At 33.4% G+C, this 12,777-nt stretch overlaps 2 protein-coding genes across 2 annotated transcripts; both read left to right on the top strand.

Annotated features, from left to right (window-relative positions):
* The first annotated feature begins 220 nt into the window (after positions 1-220).
* Positions 221-1,743, top strand: LOC130902878 (uncharacterized). Its single transcript, XM_057815159.1, has 3 exons — positions 221-372; positions 429-591; positions 649-1,743. Exons 1-3 carry the CDS (start codon positions 337-339, stop codon positions 762-764), a joined length of 315 nt encoding a protein of 104 aa, XP_057671142.1. The 5' UTR covers positions 221-336; the 3' UTR covers positions 765-1,743.
* Positions 1,744-6,679: 4,936 nt separating this feature from the next.
* LOC130902920 (craniofacial development protein 2-like) lies at positions 6,680-7,315 on the top strand. The gene has a single exon (XM_057815208.1). The coding sequence runs from the start codon at positions 6,680-6,682 to the stop codon at positions 7,313-7,315; it is 636 nt and encodes a 211-aa protein (XP_057671191.1).
* The last annotated feature ends 5,462 nt before the right edge of the window (positions 7,316-12,777 follow it).

Genomic DNA, 12,777 nt, shown 5'->3' with positions numbered 1-12,777 from the left:
AAGCCCTATACGTGCTTTATAAAAAATTGTACATTTTAAATTGTTGTTTACCTAAAATTTGGATATAAATATAAATTCATTAATTAGCAATGAAAATACTAAACTGACGTTTTAAGTGGAAATGCAATTTGAATTTAAAGATGAAGTGAGAATGTTGTAATTAACAATTATTTAACTATTTTATTAGTAGGAAACAATTATTTTTAGCATCGATTCCTGTCGAGGCTGTCGACCAAGATTTAATTTTGGCGCGATTTTAATCGAAATGCCACGATACGATACGAGACGTGCAGGCGCATGCGTGCTGGACTGCTGGTGTGAACGCGTGTGCGCGTAATGGCGGACGGCAGCAAAAAGTTGTTTGGCGGTTTGGTGGGTGTTCTGTACCACTTAATATGTATTTTACAATTTAAATTATGTGATTCCAGTCGGCATATCTATCGACTTTTGGAGGGAGAGATTTTACTGGACATACAAACCGCATTTTAAATTTTTTGTTCATTTATTCTCTTGCAACTAATTGGAATTTTTGTGGCAAACGAGGTGAGAAAAAGGCTTTTAAAAACTTAAACGTAAAGGATGTGATTATTGGTAAGTGTTTTCACTTGTAGGTGCATACTTATTATTAATCTGAAACAACATTTTTAGGTGCTGTAAGAAAAAGCTCCCCTCTAGTCAGTCAGAAAGAAATAGAAGATACCATCAAGGTGTGGTTGAAACATGCACCAGAGAAATTGAAAAAGCAGCAGCATGGCAACCCGTAAGAAAAAAAGTGTTGTTAGTCAAAGACAACTCTACAGAAGGGTGGCAGAAGCAAATTTAGCACCTGTGAGTCAGAATTGTTATAATACATCTTTAATAGTTAATAATGATTCCAATGAATCATCAAATTCCGTTTTTTTTTGCTGGTTCAATGTGTGAAAGTGAAAATGACACCTGTTCCTCAAGAGATTTAGATTTTAATGTAAACTCGCCTAATGAAAATTTGCTCTTCAATGATGCGACGTTATACAACCATTTGACTTCCTATTCCAGTAACGTGCCCCCTAACGATTTATTTTCTAATGAACCGCCGCCTAGCGATTTGCATTCGAAATTGTCAAACTGGGCAGCTTCAAGGTACGTTCGACGTACAGTAGTTACTCATCTCTTGCATTATCTCCACCATTTAAAATCGTTAGTTCAGTCTCCGAATAAACCGTTACAACAGATTAATAGACGCTTAAAAGAAATTGAAATGACAGTGTACGAAAAACATGACTCTACTTCACCTGATGATGAACACTTCTGTAAATGTGAATTGTCCCATTTCTTAGGACCAACGCCAAATTTCTCTTGCAAGCAGTATAAAAAGCTTCATTATAAAGATTTTATTTTTTCTATTGCATCATATTCAGAAGCAAATTGTTTTTGTCTTACCTTAGAAGGACTGGTTTTCAAAATAGAAAATGTAGTGGATAATAATGGAGCAGTTTTTATATTAGGTAGGAGGTTTCAGGATTACCGTTCATTTTACAAATACCCTGTCGACTCAAAAGAATTTATCCAAAATTTATCAGAGTATATCGAGTTATTGCACTGCCACAAAGTTTTTTCGAAATGTATTGTTTTTCCTTTCAAGCAGGAATGGTTGTCATTTTCATTATTGCATCATTAGTAATTCCTTATTTCAACTTTTATGTTCTATAAGTGTAATAGTATGTAGTTTTTTAAGATTTTGTAATAAACTGGTATTAATTTGAACGCATTTTTTTATATTTTTGATCCTACTTATACGTCATTTGTCAAAAGTAAGTACGTCATTTTGACGTCTCACCAGCCGGACTAGGTACGTCATTAGTTGACGTCTGTAGGATGTGACATTAACCCGTCATAATCACGTCATTTTAGACGTCTTTTTAGACGTCCCCATTGGTCGCCAATGGCCTATAATTGACGTCATAGTAACGACACTGTGCTGCTTGGGTAATAGATGGAGTATTGTCAGTATATATTCTCAGTAGTTCTAGAATCACGAATTCCATTTATTATTTATTCTGCTACTTTTTTATTTTTTTCTGCATCCTTATATTTTAAAATTTCAGTAACTGTTTTAATGATGTCCTCAAAAGTATATTCTTCCTCTTTTAAACCTATCCAAAACTGTATATCTCCATTTTCTGATTCTGCTTGATTGCGATTGGTTTTTTCTATCAGATCACCAGATGCAACATTTTCTTACAGACAAATTAAGAAATTACTATATTTAAAATAGGTATTTTCTCCTTTTCCTTCATTCGCAAAGTTATCCTAAAATCCACTTGATGAAGGACTTGCTTTTCCACTACATTCACTTTGTGATTCCTCTTCAGTCTTGTTATTTGATTCTGAATTTGGACTTGAATCAACAAATTTTCTCACCTTTTCGACTCTTGAATCTTCATTAATATTAAGTTATTTATTATGAGTAATGCAGTTCTGTTTTTAAAAGCTTTTGTAAATCAAAACCTGACAAATTTTCCTTAAAGCTTATCCTTATATTCTCATTCAATGACATCAACAATTCTATAACTATATTTAAAAATACATGTTGGTCGCTTTAGATACTTTCACCAGGTCGACTTGAAAAATTGTAAAATTTTTGTCCGTATTTTTGTCCGGACATTGAAATTAGGAGTTACCTACATAATCATTGAAAAGTTTAATCAAGACAGATAAAGTTAAGTAAATGGATTACAAAAACACCTGCATGAAGATTATTAATAGAAACGAACACTATTATACCAAATAAGAAACAATTTTCTTTATAGAGAAATTTCTAATTTTAAATTAACTTCTATTAATGTGATTTTTCATTATAAGAAACTTTTTAATCCAGAAAAATGGCAAGTAACAAAAGCAGTTCTATACGAATCCCATAATATTATGGAAAAATTTGCTATTTTTTAAAGAGCATAAACTAGAAAATAACACAAGTAGTCGAATATTTCAAATCAGGGGCGACAATGGCCTTCCACTTTGGGATTCTCAAATATTTGGGGTTATCTACTCGGAAATAACGTTTTCATCACTATGTTTATGTATGATGTAACACACAATACCTATTTGTTGGGGTTTATCTAAGAGATACAAAAATTTTAAATTGATCACAGTATCCAGTACAAGATGAGTAATTATTGAACTTACCAATGAATTGGAAGTTGTTCTAATTCAGTCTGAGTAATGATAGTCTTTCCTTCAAGAAATAATCCATTGATGATTTGCAGTTATTACAAATACCAAAAACAGTTGATATCTTATGAATCATCTCTCTCTGTAAATTTTTGTATCTTTCGACCAAACGGAACAAATTACATATTTTGTTCGATGCCTTTAGTGAGTTACCAATTCAATCAACTAACCATTTGAAATTAAATTATACGCGGTAATATTTTTTGTTTTGTACAAAAGTAGTAGTAGTAGTAAATACACCACACAAATTATCCTCATCGCTTTCCCCCTTATGTTTTCTATTATCATCTTCATTCGCCATTCGAAGTATTATCTGATCTGGAATTGTCATTATTGCCATTCGTTTTCTTTATGTTTCTTTGACACATCTCAATTCGTCAATGTGCAATCCAATCAAATGTTTATTCCATATTTGTATCCATTCAGGTTAAAGATTATTATTGGAGGTATCTTTCGACTCCATTTTCTAATTATTCATACTTATACAATTCGAAATTATGTATTCAGTTCAGAAAAAAATCATGATCATTTACGTTTCAAACGATAAGCAGCGTTCTCACATATTTTCACCATCATTTTCCTCATCATGACTCTTCTTCACATTACTTTCATCTTGTTTTTCACTTCTGCTTTCTTCATAATCTTGATTTTCATAATCTTTCAAACTCCGGTTAATTATTTTACCTATATATTCTTCATCAAATTGCACTTCTCTATGTATTCCTATTTTATTGCAGAGCCGATATACTTCCTATCATCTGAAATTTCATATTTATCTTGTCTATTTTTGAGGGTTTTTGAAGATTTTTGGAATAAAAAAAGATGGATCATAAAACACATTACACTGAACGATGAAGCAAACTTAACGACAGTTTGTTATTGTTTTCCCACAGTCGAAAGCAAACAAGACATTATTCGAACATAGAAGTTATAATGAAAAAGGTAAAAATTGAGTTTTAAAAAATTGATAGAAACATATGATTCCATTATAGCTAGTTTCAAAGAAAATTAAATATTTTGATATATGTGTATTGAAGTAGTTTTAAAAATAATAAATTGATTCAATAATATATTTTGTTGTTGGACTAAGTGGTTTTTAAAATATGTATTTTGCCAATCTATTACAAGAGTTGAAAATATCCAATAAATCATTAAAAATTAAAACAAATTCAGCTGTAGCACCTGCATTATGGAAATATGTAGTAATATCGGTTCTCGATAAATAAAGAAGGGCATCTGGTGTAGTTTTACTTAAAATTTGGGTTGACAATTTAACTTTAATTTTTTCCTTTTCATAAAAAATTTGTCTTGTTTTAATTTTTGTCCCTAGCCTAAGTCCTTCATTATCTTGAAGCCTTACAAACTCCTCTAAATATCTTCACGCAATGACACTATTGTGTAGAGTTTTGTAAGTAGCTCAATCAATAATTACGAACTAATTTAACCATATGACAAGCATAGGGAAATATAAAAAGCTTTTCTTGGATGATGGGATAGTTAAAAAATGTTTTTAAAGAATTTAAATTTGAAAAATCTGCCGTTAAAGACTTAACCTTTTGCCAATTGACCAACGCACCATCAAATATCATTGACAAAACATTTACCCCACTTTCATGCATAAATTCATCGCACTTTTTTACTAGATTAGCTTTTTCGCTACCACAATGTCTTTGTAAAAAAAGTACCCAAAAGGTCCCTTGCTTCTGTTAATTCATCAGTTCTCACATTTGTTCCAATGTCGACATATACTGTAAATTTTTTTCCTCTCCATTCAATTCGTCTTATTTTTGCAATTTCATCCCAAAACCAATTGCATACAATTTCCCTGTCACAAAATTCTTTTGATTTTGGTTTTAGAGCACTTAAAGCTTCTTTGCTCCAGCAATGAATAGTAACTTAATGTTACAGTAAACGACCTTAACTCTGAAGAATCCTTTACTTCTTGCTTCCAGCATTCTTTTCAAAATTTCATTAGTGCTACCTGGAATGGAAGCCTAAAAAAAGTTCATCAAACACCAAATAAGTGTATTTGATTAAAATGAAGCAAAATAGTTAATAAAATAAATTTATTGATAACCTGTTTATAGAAAATCTATTATTCATGAGAAAATTGTTATTTACCAACAAAATTTTTTCGGCATTTTCATAATTAAATATCTTAGAACAGATACCAGAGATTTTGATGAATTTACTTTAGACTCTAGTCTTTGATCAGGTTGATAGAGTCGCTTAATATTTTTTCTTTGGAGAGCCACTGTATTTTTCAGATTACTCATATTTTTTTTGGCCTCTTCGGTATATCGAAATCAGAACTGCTGAGATTTCCTGCAAATTCCTGTTTTTTTTTGGAAACTCAATACCAATGACATTATAAGATCATTCTTCTTGTTTATTTAAAAGAGTTATTCTCACTTTCAAAAGTTAAAGTTTCAGATGAGTAAAATAATTCAATTTCTGAAAATTTGGATGAAGCGGACTTTCAGACTCTTTCAGACTAATGTAAACTACAAAATATGCAATAAGTATGCATAACAACATTTTTCGAAGAGACAATAAATACCTTTCAGATGTTGAGTCTAAACACTGCCAAGAAATATCCGGTTTAATAGCTCCAAATTTAACATAACTTTTTGCCTGAAAACAATATTCTCTGTAAATAAGATAATTGAGATAATTCTCTTATCAATTACACATTCTTTTTCAAAAATATTCTTCCATTGAAAATCGACTCTTTTGAAATGAGAGCAACAAATATAAACTGCTTCCGGTAAATCTTTTTGCTGTATTTTCAATGCAGCTCGTTATGTCTTTGCTCCATCTACGTACGAAATCTACAATTTTATATTGTAAAAAGTTAATCGATTTATTAACAAATAAGTTTGCGTTACGCCACTTATACTCACCTATGGAATGAAAAAAACTAAGGCTAATATGTTACTTGAAAAATATCTAAACACTCTAAAACATTTCTCTTGAACAAATCTGTTTAAATTGCTTTCTCAATATAGTACACAAAGGCATCCATATTATTATATTGGAATTTTGGATTGTGAATGAAGTGAAGTTAACTTATATTTTTGTAAATCTTGTTATTTTCAAACTAAAACTCTTCAGACGTTGTTTCTGTTTGCCAATGAACACGAGAATTGTTCAGAAAATGGGAGAGTTTTGAAATTAAGAAAAATTATCTCGTACACCTCTCTCGGGGGTTTTCACCTTGGCTCAGTAACTTTCAATATCCAGGGAGCGATGCCGGCGGTAGCATAGCTACTGGTAGGGCCATCCTTGCCGGTAAGGTCTCGAAGAGATGAAAGTGAAGCTAAGAAAACCCACAACGGTGAGGCGTCTGACCCAGAGTGGGCGGCTTCAAACAGCGTCTGTATCTCCATGTTAGGAGCGGCTGAAATACACACTCGCCAACACGCAATGGCAAGCGTGGCGTTTTATTTGCCAAAAAACCCTCAAAGTTATGTCGAGTTTTAAAACAATTACGGAACGACCCCAGGCAAGTAGGATAGATCGTCCAAAATCTTGTGCTGAAGAAACTTCAGTCAGTCCCATGGATTCTGGGGGGGACAAAAAACCGACAAGCAAATCAAGTAGAAACACTAAGATCTTTAAAATCGTAACCTACAATGTAAGAACATTATCGTCAAGTAGTAAACTTCTAGAAATGGAAGAGGAGATTAAGGACATAAGCTGGGATATAATCGGTTTATGTGAAACAAGAAGAAAAGAAGAACAACTTCTTAAATTGAAGTCCGGACATCTCTTTTATCAAAATGAAAATCCCAACAGCCCTGACGGTGATATAGGATTCTTAATAAACAAACGACTTGAAAAATCAATAGTCACTCTAAAGACTATATCAGACAGAGTGGCATATATAACACTTTCCATAAGTAAAAGGTATGAAATTAAAATTATTCAAGTATACGCTCCTACGACAGCCCACACAGATGAGGAAGTTGACATCTTCTATGGTGACATAGAAATAGCACTTAAAGAGAATCGATGCTACTATACTATATTATGGGGGACTTTAACGCCAAAATTGGAAAACAAACAGATATGTCGGAGGTGGCAATTGGAAGCTTTGGAATAGATGGTCGAAATGAGAGAGGACAGACATTGATAGATTTCCTGCACAATCAAAAGTTATATGTAAACAACAGCTTCTTTCAAAAGAAATTGCATAGACGATGGACTTGGGTAAACCCAAATGGAAGAACAAAAAATGAAATAGACTTCTTTATCGCGACGCGGAAAAGATTTGTCACAGATGTTACAGTTCTAAATAAATTCGGTATAGGGAGTGATCATAGAGCTGTAAGAGCAACTGTAAGAATAAACGCCAGAAATGAACGACAAAAAATGATAAGAAAGAAACAACAAATAAAGTGGGAGACCCCAAAAGATATTGATGCGTATAATACTTTCTTAACTGAATCCCTGAACACGAACCAGTCACTAGACATAAACATATTAAATGAAGAAATCACTGGAACAATATTAAAAGCACAACAAAAATACTGTAAAAGAGATGGAGATAAAGAAGAAGAAATAAGCAAAAATACAAAAGATCTAATTAGACAAAGAAGACTTCTAGTAGAACAACAAAAGGAAGATACAAGCGAAATAAGAACACTAAATAAGACTATTTCAAAAGAAATACGGAAAGATTTAAGGAAATATAACACAGAAAAAACCAGACAAGTAATCGAAGAAAATAAAAGTATGAAGGTGCTTAGAAGGAGACTAGCTGATGGGAAAAAGGAAATCATCAAACTCAAGGATAACAACAAAAAAGAAACAAACAATAGGAGAGAATAGGTAAAAATTGTAGAAGAATTCTACAAGGAACTATATAGGAGCAGAAGAGAAGAATTAAATATTACAGAAAATAAAATGAAGGTCGTAAACCAAGGTTCAGAACTTATACCCGAAACAACAATTGAAGAGTCAAAAAATGCCCTAACGGAAATGAAAAACAAGAAAGCGGCAGGAGAAGACCAAATGGTGATAGAAGCTGTCAAAGTTGGGGGTGAGAAACTTTTAAAAGAAATAATCTCCCTCTTCAATCTATGTCTACAAAAGGGGGAAATCCCGGAAAAGTGGAGAAATGCGACGATAATTCTCATCCACAAAAAAGGGGATATAACGAACCTTGAAAACTATAGACCTATAAGCTAGCTTTCTCACCTTTATAAATGGTTCACTAAGATCGTAACGAAACGCTTGGAACGAAAGTTAGACTTTTATCAGCCCAGAGAACAGGCGGGGTTCAGAATAGGGTATGGAACAAACGACCATTTGCAAACGATTAAGATACTGATAGAAAAATCCATAGAATATAATAGGCCCCTCGTAATGATATTTGTCGATTTTAAAAAGGCGTTTGACACAGTTGAACTTCCAGCAATTTTATCAGCCCTGCAACAATGTAGGATAGACTACAGATACGCAAAGCTGTTTAAACACATATATGAAAACGCAACTCTAAATGTAAATCTCCACGAACCAACAAATAAGATACATGTAGGACGCGGGATTAGACAAGGAGACACTATCTCTCCTAAGCTCTTCACATGTGTGTTGGAATACTCTTTCAAAAAATTAAACTGGGAAGAGAAAGGTATAAATATCGACGGTGAGTATCTAAACCACCTGCGTTTCGCAGACGATATCGTCATAATCACCGACAATATGCAAGACGCTCGGCAGATGGCCACGGATTTGAAAAGAACCACAATGAATGTTGGCCTAGAAATAAATCTAGACAAAACCAAATTTATGACAAATCTGGTAACAAATGATAACATAATTATCAATGGAGGTGAGATAGCGCAAGTATATGTCTATAAATATCTAGGCCATGAAGTGAGGATAGGAAGAGATAACCAAACGTGTGAGATAAAACGTCGAATACAGTTAGGATGGATAGCTTTTGGCAAGTTGAGTAGTACCTTGAAATCAGACTTACCAATAAGCCTAAAGAGAAAAGTATATGAGCAGTGTGTTATACCTGTGATGTCCTATGGGGCAGAGACGCTTACCCTCACGAGACAAACTGCAAGAAAGATGAGAGTGGAGCAACGGGCAATGGAAAGGGCAATGTTGGGAATTACGAGAAGGGATAGAATTACAAATGAGAACATAAGAAGAAGAACAAACGTTAAGGACATTATTGAAATTATAGCCCAAAAGAAATGGAAATGGGCAGGCCATGTAGCCCGAATGACAGATAATATATGGACGAAAAGAATATTGGAGTGGAGGCCAAGAATGGATAAGAGAAGTAGAGGCAGGCCGCCAACAAGATGGAGTGACGATGTAAAGAAAATTGTAGGAAATTGGATACATACAGCTCAAGATAGAGATAGATGGTTTAAACTAGAGGAGGCCTATATCCAGCAGTGGATGGAAGATGGCTGCTAGATGATGATGATCTCGTACACTCAAGCTGAATATCTATAGGTATTGCACCTCAATTAATCTTATTCCAATTATTAAAACGGCGGTTTTATGTGGAGTCCAAATTGTATCACAAAGACGGTGAATTTATAGATGCAACTGGGAGTTGTTTCGGCCAACGAAATATCAGAGTATAACTTTACTTCAGAATTGGCGCTGAAGTAAATCGAATAGTGTCAGGAAGTTATCACTGACAAAATTTTAAGTACAGAAAAAGAGTCTGAATTTTTCATGAGCTAAAGCCAGGTAAACATAGTTTAAAGAGACTGTGTAAAACAAGGTGCATAGAAATGCACGAAACCGTGTTGACCTTCATGAAACACTCCCGCTCTTCTAGAAGCTATTGCTAGTTCAACCGAAGGTAGAGGAAATAATGAACGTGCATTTCTTGCACTCTATTCTGTCGTAAGAGAGATGAAACTCAAGTAACCGTCTTTCTCCCGGTTTTTTCAGGTTGATTCTCCCAGTTGAAGTTATATATACACAATCGGGATATTAAAACAGCCAAAGACCTGTGGGACAAACTCAAAAAGTTGTTCGATGATTCTGGATTCACGAGACGCATAAGTTTGTTACGAAGTCTAATATCATTGGGCTTGGAAAACTGTGACTCAATGGTTTGTTATGTGAATCAACTTGTTCAATCAACAGCTCAAAGGATAAAAGGAAGAGGCATTCAGATAAATGAGGAGTGTATTGGATCTCTTTTGCTTGCATTATAGAATCTCCATAACCACCAACGCCATTAAGACGATTCTTTTGGACAAGGGCTCAGAAGTCAAGACCGGCAGTGCATTCGATGTACAGATTAGTAAAGAAGACAGGTGTGTCGATTAAGGGACAAGGGCACATAATACAAGGCTTGAAAATGCGATGGGAGAAATAATTGTGGCAAACAATAACAAAGTACCAGTGACATATATTGCAAATGTAAATATTCAAAAAACAATTGGTGAACAACTGCATGATATTGTTATAAAAAATGCTGTTTGTGTTAGAAAAGGGCATATCAATTTTGCAGATTTATAGAAAATGAATTGCGGCATAGCTGATGGACTAATTTGTGAAGGCAAGAGAGAAAAAGGAAACTGCATTGTCTGTTGTGAAGGGAAATAAAGTTGACCATCATTTTGCCATCATATTGGTACAAGGGCCAACAAGTTATTGGAGGTAGTGCATTGAGACATTTGTGGACCCATGGAGGTTACATCCATAGGTGGATCACGATATTTTTTATAATTAGAGGATGAGTATAGTAGAATGTGCTTTATTTATTTATTAAAGACAAAAAATGAAGTGATGAAGTATTTTGAAGAATTGAAAACCATGGTAGAAGTGTCAATATTTGTTTTCGTTTCAAACGAATTCGAACTGGGCCAGAAAGAAAGTTCGTTAATGGAATTTGATAATAATGGTAGGTATTTAACTATAAAAATGTTGGGAAAAAGTTGTCACGTGCTCTTGCGTCGCTACGTAACGCTTTAACGCCAAAGCTTTGCTCAGGTATCAGATTGCCGGAGGCGCCAGTTTTTATCGTGGTATGCTCCACTTGTTCCGGGCAGCATCAGTGAGGAAGCTAAAATACTCCATGGTTCTGTATGGTGATGACAAATACGCGGAAGCCAGTTGAATATATTTTACCTACCCTTCTAAATTGGTAACTTGGGTATTAGCTCCTATGTTGAGATTTTGTTTGATTGTTATATTTCTGGAATCTTGAAACCAATAGTATACAGGAACTAATTTTAATGAGTAAATCTATTAACTAATAAATGGAAAATTGAAATATGGTATTACTTCTTAACTGAAAAACGTGCTTCTGTAATATAGAATCTTCACACATCTATATGTTTAATGCGTTTAATCAACAGATTTTTTGTTGGATTTTCTATTTTCCTACTACAAAATCCAACTGAATAAACTGTATCCAGTTTTACTCGATATGTATAATAGACTGTTGACAGTTTCTGTGTATGGAAAACTTATTTTCCCCGTTTTCCTATTATCCAAATTTTCATCATATACCATGGGACCTTCCGTGGGTTTTGTATCATTCATATAGAATCTCTCAAGTATTTCTTCTATATAATTTTCTTGATCTAGAGCTTGATAAAATCCTTGCTTCTTGTTACTTATTGAGTGCAATCCATATTTCCATATACTTATATTCCATATAAGTGGTGCTTGCTTAAATCCATATAATGACTTTCTCATTCTTCATATTTGATTGCTTTTCTTTTCATATTCTTGAGGAATCTCCATGAATACTTCTTCATTTAAATATCCATGTAAAATATCTGCAATAAATATCTCTTGAATATCTATACCTTTTTCTTGTCGACATCTCCGCACTACTAATCTTGCTTTATAAGTTCCGTCATCTTTTTCTCTTTTCCAAACACCTATCTGTTGGTTAAGATCTTTTTATTCTGTGCCTCTTTCAGTTCAACTATATCCTATGCATTATTTTTCTGTAATGATTCATCACTTCATTTTTCATCACTTTTTAGGGCCACTTCATAGGTAAGTAATTTATAATCTTTATACCTTTTCGGTACCTTTATTGATCTTCTTTTTCTGTTTCAGCGTTATGAGCTTCCTTGTCCCAAATCTAACATCTCTGCTTCGCTGTCATTAATTGATAACTCATAAATATACTCATTTTCATTTTCTTCTTGGCTGTTGCCTATTTCAGTTTCCTGGCCATATTATTGTTCTCCTTTTCCGATTCATTAAAACTCTGCACAAGATTTTGTGTAGAAGTGGCATCTTCTTTTAAAATTTCCCTTTCATGAACTTTTATTTCTTTCTCAATTTCTAGGTCATCAATCATGGATTCTTTATTGTAATTTTAATAATTTTCTTTTATGAGTACCTATAATTTTTTATAGTCATTTTCTAGTTCCCTAAACATAACATCTCTTTGTATATGTATTTTTCATCCCATAGTCTGTATCCGTTTTAAAGTAACTCCCCATTTTAAACGTTTCACTTCTTTCATTCAATTTCTTAAGATATCCTAATATTTTTGGATGAGTATCGCTCCCAAATATTTGTAGAATTAGTAAATCTTTTTTTTTTATTTGTCTACAT

This window comes from Diorhabda carinulata, chromosome Y, assembly GCF_026250575.1.
Source record: "Diorhabda carinulata isolate Delta chromosome Y, icDioCari1.1, whole genome shotgun sequence".
Lineage (NCBI taxonomy): Eukaryota > Metazoa > Arthropoda > Insecta > Coleoptera > Chrysomelidae > Diorhabda > Diorhabda carinulata.
The sequence above is the reverse complement of the archived record's forward strand: the minus strand, read 5'-3'. Positions and strand labels throughout refer to the sequence as shown.

What these genes read in the sequence shown, in the direction of transcription:
- LOC130902878 (XM_057815159.1), top strand. Translation starts at nt 337, where the DNA reads ATGGCGGACGGCAGCAAAAAGTTGTTTGGCGGTTTG. An exon ending in AAAAGTTGTTTGGCGGTTTG is followed by an intron (nt 373 to 428) that starts GTGGGTGTTCTG and finishes ATGTGATTCCAG; the next exon opens with TCGGCATATCTATCGACTTT. An exon ending in CGTAAAGGATGTGATTATTG is followed by an intron (nt 592 to 648) that starts GTAAGTGTTTTC and finishes CAACATTTTTAG; the next exon opens with GTGCTGTAAGAAAAAGCTCC.
- LOC130902920 (XM_057815208.1), top strand. Translation starts at nt 6,680, where the DNA reads ATGTCGAGTTTTAAAACAATTACGGAACGACCCCAGGCAAGTAGGATA.